At 37.2% G+C, this 12,174-nt stretch overlaps 1 protein-coding gene across 1 annotated transcript in view; it reads left to right on the top strand.

Annotated features, from left to right (window-relative positions):
* The window catches only part of CFAP61 (cilia and flagella associated protein 61), a gene marked incomplete at its 3' end in the record, with an annotated part of 91,584 nt that overhangs the window by 16,358 nt on the left and 63,052 nt on the right, over positions 1 to 12,174 (top strand). Inside the window, exons 8-11 of the mRNA XM_009701163.1 lie at positions 3,830 to 3,921; positions 5,080 to 5,267; positions 8,301 to 8,340; positions 10,285 to 10,424. Of these exons, the coding sequence (XP_009699465.1) occupies positions 3,830 to 3,921; positions 5,080 to 5,267; positions 8,301 to 8,340; positions 10,285 to 10,424 (460 nt within the window). The remainder of the gene's footprint in view (positions 1 to 3,829; positions 3,922 to 5,079; positions 5,268 to 8,300; positions 8,341 to 10,284; positions 10,425 to 12,174) is intronic.

Below are 12,174 nucleotides of genomic sequence, written 5' to 3'. Positions count from 1 at the left end.
TGTGAATACTTAAAAAGAAAAAAAAAAAAAAAGGAGGGGGGGGGGGGGAAATGCATACTATTATTACTCTAATTTCTAATACCAGTTCAATAAGGCATTAGCTTGTCACAAGTTACAGAAGTTTGTTATGGTTAAGTGAAAATATGTGCTTTATATGGTAGATATTTGATAAACAGCTTTTCTTTTTACTGCTTGTTACACACTTGACTTAGGACTGTAAACAAAAAGTCTGTATTTTTCGAGCAGTTTGAATGAAAAGCCCTTTCCCTCTGAATGATTTGGGTTTCATTATTGATCAAGATGCGACTCAAAAGTCACTTCAGTATTCATTCATGAAAACTTCCAGGAGAAGCAGTGTGGGTTTTGGTTTTTTGTTTTTGTTTGTTGGTTGGTTGGGTTTTGTTTTTTTTTGTTGTTTTGGTTTTTCTGTGTTGTTTTCATTTTGGTTTTTTTAATTAAGAAACGAAAGAAAAAAAAGGCCACTGTTTTAATAAAGAAGTTTAGAGCAAAAAAACCCCAACCAACTCATAAGCACACTTTCTGACTTTTTTAATTTTATTAAAAATGTAATTTGAAAAGAGAATTATCTTGTTAAGTTTGGTGGGGTGTTTTTTTGGTAAATGTAGAGCCCATATAAGAATCGCATCCCAGTGGTCCGTTGTTAAGCCTTCCCAATATAAGGGCCAGCCTTTATCCTTGGAATTTATTATAGTGTCAGTCACATGTAGTTTATATTTGATTATATTGCATAACACATGCACAATTACATGAATGCTGTTCTAACAATTGTGCCATTTCTGCAGGCTACTGTATTGGAAATGTGCTGCCAAATTGTCCCTTGATGTGAAGGTTGACTAGACCCCTTGCATCAATAGAGGATGTGGACTTTCCTTTAATGAATTTGAAGGCTGAGCACTTAAAATGCAAGCTGCATTCCTTTGTAGAGTAATTTTATGTTCCCATGTTAAAAAAAAAAGTAGTATTTTTTTAAGCTCTTTAGCTTGTAAGTAGAAACCACAGGTTGATATTATTTTTCCTTTCAAAATGTAATACTGAATAATAATGAAAGAGTATACAAAAATCTGTCTTTAACACAATATTGATATGCCACTTATGTTTCAGGGTAATTACAGTAATTTGGTTGTTACTCTATATGGTGTCACGAATTAGTAGCTAGAAAACATTATGATGCGGTGGGAATGATTCAAGGGCTTTTCATCAGGCTTCATGGTAAACGGGCTTCTTGATCCTGCTGACTGTTACCTCTGCTAACAACCCAGCAATCACTGAATTATTTTAATTTTCTCTTTGTTCATGTTCCTTTCTTCATTTATGTAACAATATTTATGTTCTTCCCAGTCACTTATGTACAGCATATATGTAAACAGTGATGCAGCTACATTTGTCAGTAGTGGATGGTGGAGACTTTAAGGGATTTCATTTTAGTATAAAGTCAGAAACAACATATCAATATTTACATGACAACAGGAGGCTTGTATTAATTAACTTCTGACACCTGCAAGGCTGTTTCTAATGAGAAATGTAGCTGGGTTAATCAAGACGACATTTGATCATTTCTGTGAAGTCTCACATCTGTGATGCCCCTGGAGAAACCATGATTTCTAACCCCTGTGTCTCTTCTTGCCCTGCACGTTGCATCTGCATTCTTTTCTACTAACAGAGAAACAGATTTTCAGATAATAGATTTTTAAAAATACTTTGGGGTAAATTATTTTAAACCTTTGAGGTTGTTTTTGTTTTCTTCTTTTAAAAAAAGCTCATTACTGTATGAAGAAATGCTTATGTCAGTGAATGTAGCTTGGATGGATTTCCCAAGGTAAAATGCAGACAGAGGACTGACGAATTCTGTTGTGCTGGGTTTTCTGAAGGTTTTTTTTCTTTCTCCTGGAGCTCAGAAACTTTGACTTCCTTGTGTTACTGGAGCTTTCAAATGCAAGGGTGTCCCAGCCTGATGTGTTTTCTGCAGCAGCGATACCTACACCTCAAGTTTATTAGTTAACTTATTTTCAGGGTTTATTTTTAAATGTAAAACAAACTGTGAACACAGCTGTAAAATTAGGGAGGTGACAACTTAAGGAATGGCAGAACTATTGAAGGTATGTTCAGGGGCTAAAAATATAGTGGTTGAAGCTTTGCTTTAGTAATTTTGGTGGTGATTTGGAGTAATATGGAGTATTCACTAATATCTCAATGTTTCTTTTCCAAGTTGATGATTAAAATCATTTTGGTCCATGACATTAACTTTAAATGGGACCTTTATGATGCATTATCAGATGATCTCTCATTCTGAATACCCTCACCTTCCATTGATTTTTAAAGAAAATAATCCATCACCATACAGATTTAGGAACTGCTTTTTCCAAAGTGTGTAATGTCTGCCGGAATGGTGATTGCCTGCTCTCTAGCAAGCATCACGATGTTATAAAAGTGCATAGTCGGTTCTGTCATGCTCATGTCAGGTGTCAGTAGAGTTCTATAGAGCTGTTGTGTCTTGCTGTGTAAAACTGCTAAGATCTGCCTTAAAATAATGGTTAGGTAATTGAAATCAAACCTAATGCATCATATATGTTGCAAATTGGCTTTGGACTTTTTATAGTGTGGTATCTTAATGTTTTAAATATCCACTCTGGATTTGACCCTAGCCAGGGGATTGAATAGCCCCCCCCCCAAAAAAAAAGTGTATAGCGATATTTAAACAAACTCCCTAACATATAGATGTTTGCTTCAATTGGCTTCAGCACTTGACCAGAGATGCTGTATATATACGCCGTGTGTATGTGTGTATATATAAAAAAGTATAGCATCGTATACGTATGTATCGTGGCAATCAGTGTTTAAATATTGATTCATCAGATGGCTACAAGTAATTTCATCCTATCACCATAATTATCTGTTTGTCCACAAAAATATTATTACTCGGGTTGGAATGAACTAGGCTAGAATGTTACTATAATGTTACTGAGGATGGTAGGATGATCTGGCATGCAGATTTAAACCTGATTTCTGTTACTTTGATTGTAAATTGCCTTTCCTGTTACTCTTTTTTATGCTGCTGATGTCAAAAAGTTTACCAAGCCTGTGGTCGCTACTACTATGGGCATTCCTTGTGTGGTTTGACGAGTGTCTGTCTTTTTTTTTGGCTAAAAAAATCTTGCACCCACAGAGGAGAGAAGTTTTTAGATCAGAGGAAGAGGAGGAAATGGACAAACTGACAAAGACTGATGAAAGAGCAACCACCTTTTATAACAAGTAAAATGGGGTTTAGAGAGCTAGTTAGGTTTAGCAACTGAGAAGGGAATTTAAATCCCTGTTTCTTGTCCCTGCTTGTGCCAGTAAGGAAGGGTTCTGGCTTGACTAGGATTTATTCTGAATTTCAGTTCTTTTAGGAGAACGAATCTGAGAATCAAGAGACCTTGCTCATCCTTATGATCATCAGAAAACAATTAGCAACAGGCACAGGGTTTAAGATTCTGGTCAATACACTAATGACTCATATTTTTCCCTTCTGATAGGGTAAAAATTTATTACATATAATACATGAGTTAGGAATTGCTTCCAAACTGCATCTTGCTTAATTCTTATTTTACAACCAATTCTCTGGGTTTTTTTGTTTTGTTTTGTTTTGCCTTGAAATCAAATAGTCTAATGAAGTTCTAGCCAAGTAACTATAGGAGGGTCTATTTGAACTGTGGTTGTTAAAAATAAATAAAATAAACCTTTCAAAAGAGGTTGTCTGGCACACTCTAGTTATTGCTGTGATTCTGAGAGATTTTTAAGCCTGATGCATTTATTCTTTTTCATTACTCAGATGAAGATAAAAGCAACCAAACAAGTCAAGAAACAGACTGTGTTTCGTCTCGAAACTTTGAACATACTTATGATCAGGATGAAGCTGTGCAGGTAATACCACTGTACGCAGCAATGCTGATAACTTTAGAAGCTAATATGAAGCAGAGGTGGAGGCTCCTAGGGGAAACAATGCTTATTATTTCCACTCCTGCACTGTCCTGTGCATGGGCCCACTCATATCTGCTGTTGTGCATAGTTCAGAAGCTCCCCTATCTAGGATCTGGATGGAAGTGGTTATAGTTATTAAACAAATGACTTTTCCCATCCAGTTCCACATGAACCGCCAGATGTGTGGTGGGAATAAAGTGGCGCTGAGAGGAGAAAAAGGATGGAGGCCTGTTTGTGCAGGTCTGCTGCAGAGTAAAGGCATGTGGAAGCACAGCTTTGAGTGGGCTCCTCTGCAGATGTGGAGAGAGCATTCCTGTAACAGACAGGGCAAGAGTCGTTTTACACTGAAAATCTGCGAGTCCTGAGATTTTGACTTGACTGCGTTACTGAGCTAAAAATCTGCTACTGACAGAAAGCTACCAAAGCAGAAAAGCAGCAATGTATCTCCAGTTTTCCCCTGTAATTTGTGGAAGTTCAAGGGCACATGTTCTATCTGTGCCTCTTCTATTGAGTGAAGCTCAACTTGATAAAGGACCGTTGCTATGAAATGTATTGGTGCAGCATAAATCAGCAGAGAATTTGTCCTGAGAAATTTTAAGTGGTTGCATCTGTCTTTTAGCCTCTCTCTCACTACCATATCAAAGCTACTCTGGTTTTCTTCCCATTGTTGTTCATTTCCATTTCCACAATATTCTCTACATTGATCCCATTTTCTTTAACATAACATGTTAATAACTTTCACATGTTTTCAATACACATCTGGAAACAAATTTTTTTTCTATATGGAAACATTTCTGAAAGATAAATATTTTATTTCCTCACAAAAGGACTCTAATGCTAACTATTAGTTTATGAATATATTGCTCTTCAGCAAGAATGTATATATTTTTAAATGCCATTTTTATCTAGTTGTTTCAAAAAGATATCACATTAAAAATACCTCCTTGAACTTGTGTGTCAAAATGTGACAAGTAAAAAGTACATCTCTGTGTGTCTGCTTGGAATGCTATAAGATAGGAATGATGCAAGACCATTCAGTTAAAAAAAATGAAAATATATTCTGAAATGTTGTAAGCGATCACTCATCTGTTATTACTGCAGAAAGATGGAGCCATTACTTTTTCCCATACTGAACTGCCATTAGATGATGTCAGAGTCAAAGATTTCAAAGCCTCAGCAACACTTTTGCTTGAGACTGAAGAAAAAAGTGCTTTTCATCCAGTGTACAGAGGAGCTTCAAATGCTTTCTGTATCCGTCTGTTTTATATTGATGAGAAACATGAAACTAGGTAAGTATGGATGAATAGTTACTGCTTACACAATCTTAGTAACAATTTTCAATATTACATTTTTAGGACAAATCTGAAAGTGATAGCACCCGCTGCAGTTAGGTTGGATTTTTTTCTGACCTCTTTTTTCCATTTCTTTTACCTTCACTAATACTGAAATTTTCAACCTCCAGCTGCAGCTTCCCATCTCTGGTAGGACTGTGGGGACAAAAATTAATGAATTTTTTTTGTTGTTGGAAAAACGCTAGTTGAAATTGTAGAAAAAGGCCACTTCTTCCTCTGAAGAAATACTAATTCCAAAGCTGGCTAACTGCAGAAAGAGCTAGATGTTACAGTACTGGTCATCTCATTCCATGGGGCAATAAAGCTGCAGTTAAATGTTCTCATTTCTAAATGCTCAGTCTCCCATCACTGAGAGAATTGATTGAGTTTTCTAGAATCCACTACAGTAGGCGGAAGACAAAGGGTTTTTATCTTAAAATGATTGCTGCTGTTGACCTTGGACTCTTAGATCCTGGTGGAGTAGAATAGATCTATAAATGTGGTTTAGACATTTTCCCCCAAATTTCTCTGCAGCCTTGAAGAGCAAACCTATACTCAACCACATCAGCAAAAGCCTCTCCAGGAGCATTGGCCCTTTCAGATTATAAGTGAGCCCTGCTCTTTGCTTATAGATCCTAGAAAGAAAGATAAAGCATGTAGATACTTACAAAAAGTAGACAGAAAGAGGCTAAGCACACCCAAGGTCTTCCACAGTTTTAAATACATGTAATTTCTAGAGACACAAGGCATCAGTAGCAAGGACTTTAAAGATGATGAGCGTGACAACTGCAGTACCATTTGAAAAAACATCTTTCTACTTGTAGTCACTGGTGACTGACAGCTTCTGGACTTACCTGGCTTAAAGGAAATTTAGGAATAAACTTCATTAAGAAGAAAAATTGGAACTGCTTGAAAATTAGTTCTATTTATTAAGCTGTTTCTTTATGAAGGAGGGGGCCTACCCAAAGGGATTAAACACTGAATCTGCTACAAATGCAAGTATCCCAAGTTACCAAAGCAAAGCAAACACATAGCCTTCCTAGTACATATCTACCGAGTAATCTAGCTTGAATTTGTTAGGAAGAGAGAGAAATGCAGTGCTAGAAGTCTGCAGTGTACTTAGAAACACTGATCAACGTACAAATGATAGAACAATCACACTATAGAGAGTCCATTCCAGAATAGTTAATTTATGGACAATCTAGTCCAAAATAAAAATCAAGCAAGATAATTATTCCAGGATAAAATATTTTAAAATAATACTGAGGTGAGGGACATGCTCTGGAATGAATCCATTATACTGAAATAGCAATTCAAAGCAGTGACCTGTAGCTATGTTGGGAAATAATTTCTCTGCAGACTAGTTGAGTTCTCTGCTTATAGTATTCTGCTTAGGATAAGGATCTGTCACTTTTTTGCCCCCTTCTGACATTCTGTCCTTCATGTGCATCGTTGTTGTTTCTGTTCAAGATCTTTTCACTGTGTTTATCGTCCAAGACTGCAGTCCCATTCTTTTTTCCCTGGAGACATCTCTGGAACAGTTTGGATTCCAAGATAGGTATCTGTGGAGAAGAAAGCATTCTTTTCTGAAGACTTCTCCTAAGATTAACTCATGCAAGATCCTCTCAGAGCTGAGGAATCTGTAGATCTTGATGTTTTCAAATATTTTGCTTGTATTCTTCCCTAGCTTGCATTTGCTTGATCCACCTGCTTGTAAAAGAAGCATTAGAAAAGCAAATATGTTGAAAGGATGGCATGAGGTAATCCTGACTGTATCTCAAAATCTTGTCCTGGAGTTACTGCTGATCCTGCACTGCACAGATCCAGAAACAGTAGTTTGGTTGAAGTTATAGGTATGATTGCATCTTAGCCCTCAAGGGAAGTTTACTACTGGGGAATTTGTGTTATCCAGTGAAGTTGCTAAATGTTTCCATCTCTTAAATCTAAAGCCGTTATGTGGCTTATTAGTGCATTGAAAGTGAAATGCAAAGGAACTAAATTGCTGGTTTATCTGCAGATATTTAATACCTTTTTAAGCCCCCCTGAAAAATCTCCTACCTCCATTCTTGTGTTCCTTGCTGCCAAGAAGATACTGGATACCAGAGAATAGGAAACTACATTGCTATGGCTTTTTCCTTCCCCCATTTAGCTATTCTGTTAACTAGTCATAATTATGCATTGTGTAGGTAAATATATGATACCCCAATCCAGATCTGTATTTACAGCTTTTTTTTTAAGTTTTCATTCAATTATGCATATTTTAATTAGAAATTATTTCTCTTTTCAGGAATATTATTGGGGAAGTAATTATTAATTTAATTGCAGGTCTGGAGGGAGGAGGGGGTTTTATCAATATTTTTAGGTAACGTGGTTTTTGAAGAAATTCAATACAGATATATTTTGTACAGTGAAAAAATATTTTATAAGGCTTCCACATAACTCTCTTTTATGGGCTAGAGCTCTTTGATATCCTTACATGTAGGAGAAACAGGAGGAATTTGTTAGATTTCTGACGTCTTTTTAAACTCAAATGTCACATTTCACTGTCACCATGGAAAAGAGTGGAATTACTCTAAACCAGTAGGTGAGAAGTGGAAGGAAGTAAAGTGTTCAAGAACAATTTCAAAGTATTGATGTTCTTGTTAGTCTGATAAAGTACATTGGATAGGTTTACCAAGTGGATAGTGACAGAACTCTTCCTTCTGGATGGAAAATATTGTGTAACATAGCAACAATTGTTTGTAACCTGAACTAATGTTTGCTATATACTAATGCTGCTCTGACAGTCCATGAATGAATTCTGACTCTTGGGAGTCAACAACAACTGATGTGCAGCGTGCAACATCTGCAACTGATTAATGATGAACTAGCAGGATTGTCTGATTAGCACTGTGAACAAATGTTCCTTCCACTTATGGGGATATAAATATCAAAATGTATAGGATCTATCTGATACACGCTTTATTTAACGATGTTTACTCTTGGTTGCAGATCGCTGGATTTTTTGCATTATGTTTTCAAGCTTTTTCCAGTATGTATAATTAAAGTTTTAAAGTTTGTTTGCATGATGGGATGGTAGTGCAGTTGTCAGCTAGAGTATTTAGATAATGATGCCTCAGTAAGTGACTCACAAGAGTATGCTACAGGTGGTTACCCTGGGCTGAGTTACCCTGAGGAGTTTGACTCCTTTCCTTGGCTGCTTTTGGACTTTATGCATTGCGTACATAAGTCCTTTTTTTATGTTCCGTAGGGACTTTTCTGAGATGCAAGTTTATAAAGCAAATGTTTCAGACTCCTTTAAAAACATGTATAGATCCAGACTGTACCTAAATTAAAAATAAAATTGGGGGAAATACATTAAAGGAGATGGAGTTAAAGTCTAGAAAACAGCAGTATTAAGGAAATCCATAGTATTTACCTATAGCCTAAACAGTGTCACTGAATGTTTATGCTTAGAGCAAAGCTTATGTACTTCAAATAAGGATGTGAATTTACAGTGCAGTTGCTGTTTCACACTAACACCTTGTGTGATCAATCTTTATCTGCGGTAACAAAGCCTGCTTTCTGAGACATCCTCTAATGCACACAACAGTGTGTTGTAAATTCACGCTACAAATTATTGCATGGTAGCATCCCTTAGACAGATCCTGGTGACCAGAGATACAGACTTGGCTCTAAATATCAGCATGTTCAAAACTGCTGCTTTCCACCAAAGAAAGTTCCCGGAGAAAGTGAACACAGAAAACATTTCAAATCTCTTAAGTAGTTTATCCATCCAACAATGCACCTGTTACTCCTTGAAACAAAATGTCATGATGGAATCACCAGGTGTAGTAAGAAAAATTAATCACATAGTGTGCTTAAAGAGAAGAAAAGGACTGAGATTCAAATAATATCTTTCTAATGAAAAAAATGCCATAGAATAATCAGCCAAAGTAAACCGATTAAACATCTTCCAGATCCGTGCTACTTGGAGTCTCTCAGCATGTGTCATGCTGCATGAAGTGTCTTTCTGAATTGTCAGAGTTCTCCAACAGCCTTGTGTACAGCAAGATTATCATAAAACATGTATTCAATAAAAAGGGTTGGGAGAGACTCTGGTGGAAGGGAGTGCTTGGACAGTTTGTGGATAAAGTTATTTGTGGCATGCATTTTTGTCTCCTGAGGATGCTCTCTTTCACCTGTGCATTCAGTGGAGGTGCGTATGTTCCTTTGCACCTCTGCAGCCTTTACAGCACAGGTCTCTGAACAATTACATTGACTGCCAATACAGCGTGCCTTTGTATGCGTATGCACCCTGTAGCGCATGCACACCAGCAGTGCCAAATTTGGGACAAGCTGGACATCACTGGACCTATACAAACTTGTATTCATCAAGTCTACCATGCACACAGTGCAAAGTCAATCTGTGTGTACACACTGGCTGTTCAGGATTTTAGGATGATCTCCAGTTGGTGGTCTCACTTGGCTGCAAATGTGCAAAAGATCCCAGACAGACATACATTGTCCCGAAATTTTACTGCAGAAGAATAGTAAGGTAGAAAAAAGGAACTTTTAAGGGAAAATGTTAGCCCTAAAGGTCTGGGCATAGCGATAATGTTCCTATTAGGCAGTTGAAATAGATGATCATTGTAGGTCCCTTTTGACTGAAATATTCTAGTCTGCTGAAGAAGGAAAGGGCGGGGAGGGGCATGGATGGAAAAAAAAGACTGTTAGGGAGTATCAGGGTATTAGCTAGTAAGTCTTTACTATGGGAGATAAAAGATCCATTTCTGTGAGCCAACTTGATGTTGAGCTCATCAGTTCCTTTGTGCTGCCCAGCCATGAAGCTGTCTAGGTAGAGCGATACTTGGAGTGTACATACATTGTAAGCACTACATTCAGTTTCGGGTTTTATCCTCTCTAGTCAGAAACTTTTGTGTAAAGCTTACATTGAGATCACTAAGAGCCTTTATTGTCTGCAAATCTTTTTCAGGGCAAAGACTTCTGTGTCATCCTCGTGCCACATCATGTACCAGAGTTCCACCTGATCCAGAGTTTTGTTCGGGTTGTCCCTTTCTGTGCTTCCAAACTTGGTCATGAGCTTTATGTGTTCCACCGTGCAGGTTTGCTCAAGTGAGTCTTGTGCCTCATGACAACAAATGACCTACTTTTATGGAATATGCTTGCATCATCCAACCTAGCACCGGATGGGTATTCCTTTGCTATCTCACACTGAGCTGGTATTCTGCATGGTACGGCATGACATCTTGCAGAAATAGTAGCTTGAGTCCCCAAAACAGTATAGTTGAATAGGACAGGGCTGTGCCTGGACCAGTCAGGAGCAAAGCTAAATAACTTAGTCTTTAGCAGCATTACTGCAGCTGTCTTCGTTCCTGTTCTAGAGTGAATCCTAAGCCTACTCAGGTGTATCTCCACAAAGCACTATACTAGACAATGTAGAGGTCGCCTTATATTTTCAGTGAAACAAAGTAGTTAGTGGTGTGATTTTTATTTTTTTTTAACGAAACAAAAAATGAGATAATTAAAAATGTAAAAGCAAGCAGTCTTCTGACTGCCAGCATTTACATATAGTTTCCTTTAAGTAAAACCAAAGTGCAATGAGAGGATTCATTTAAAATTTGTATATACAGTACTAAATTATGAAGATGAACATTGGTACGAACAAGTAGCTTCTTCAAGTTACCTTGCTGTGGACCAAGACCAGTAGAGAAACATGGTGCAGCATTTGGCCCTTTGGACTTGGGTCAGGTTGCATAACATTGATACTTGAAAGTCTGGTGTAGATTTAATTCTTGGAAACGTGGTATAACTCTCTTAAGAGAAATGCTTTCAGAAATGGATTTCTGAAACATGCAGAGCACAGCAGTCTCATTGCTGAGTATCTATTTCATGTAATTTATCTCTTATTTTTTTGTGTTGAATCATTTATTTCATACCTTCCAATTTCTGTGATACTCTGAATGCTTCTGTATTCTGAAATACTGGTGAACTGGGACATAAAACTTTTCTTGCTATGATGACTTCTGTTACGTGGTATGAGTTTTCCAATGCTTACTTTGTATAACAAGCCTATACTGGCCCAAACATCAAGTTTAAATGGTGGCACATTTAGAGATTTTCCTTTTTTCTTTTTTTTTTTTTTTGTCTTAATGTAGCTAAATACTGCATGGTTTCAGAGAAATACTTCTGTTTTAATTGCATACTTAATCACCTTTGGTGGTATACGAATAGCTTGTGCAGGAACTGGCCAGCTACTCTTGGACCTGTGCAGAAGCTTTTTACCATGGGATGAAATTGGGCTTCTGCGTACTGTGTAAGAATCCAGCTGGCTGAAGAAAAAGCCACTGGAGTAATTTCTGTTAATCTCAGCCACAGCTGTTCAGTAATCCACCAGTAGGACTGGGAGTCATATGTCCTCTTACGATTTTGGTCAAAATTAAACTTGTTATCAAGGTTTTTAAAAAAAGCCTTACAATTCTGATTAAATTGTGCATATTCCAAATGATACCAGCCCTTCCGTGAGAACAGAATAGGGTCATTAGTAGCATTTTCCAAGTCCCACTGCAGCTGTGCAGGAAAGCAAGGAAAAATAGCCTTTCATTGAGGTTCAGGATCAGAAAAGCTGTGGAAGAAACCAGACAAAGCTTTTGGAAAGTTTCTGAAGAACAAAAAAACCTCAATGCACAACAGCAGATACTCTTCTAGATAAAGCCAAAATATGAAAAAGTAAAAGATCGATGTATTGTACTTGCACCAAGGGCTTTTGAAAGGCATGTGAGTGAAAAGGAAGTCACAGAAAATGGATTAAAAGAAAAAAAGGGGTAAGAAGATGGGAATATGGAGACATGAAAGGGCAAAATCG

The sequence above is a fragment of the Cariama cristata genome, unplaced genomic scaffold (assembly GCF_000690535.1).
Source record: "Cariama cristata isolate BGI_N322 unplaced genomic scaffold, ASM69053v1 scaffold9355, whole genome shotgun sequence".
Taxonomy (NCBI): Eukaryota; Metazoa; Chordata; class Aves; order Cariamiformes; family Cariamidae; genus Cariama; species Cariama cristata.
Note: the sequence above shows the minus strand (reverse complement) of the source record. Positions and strands in the feature narration are given on the sequence as shown.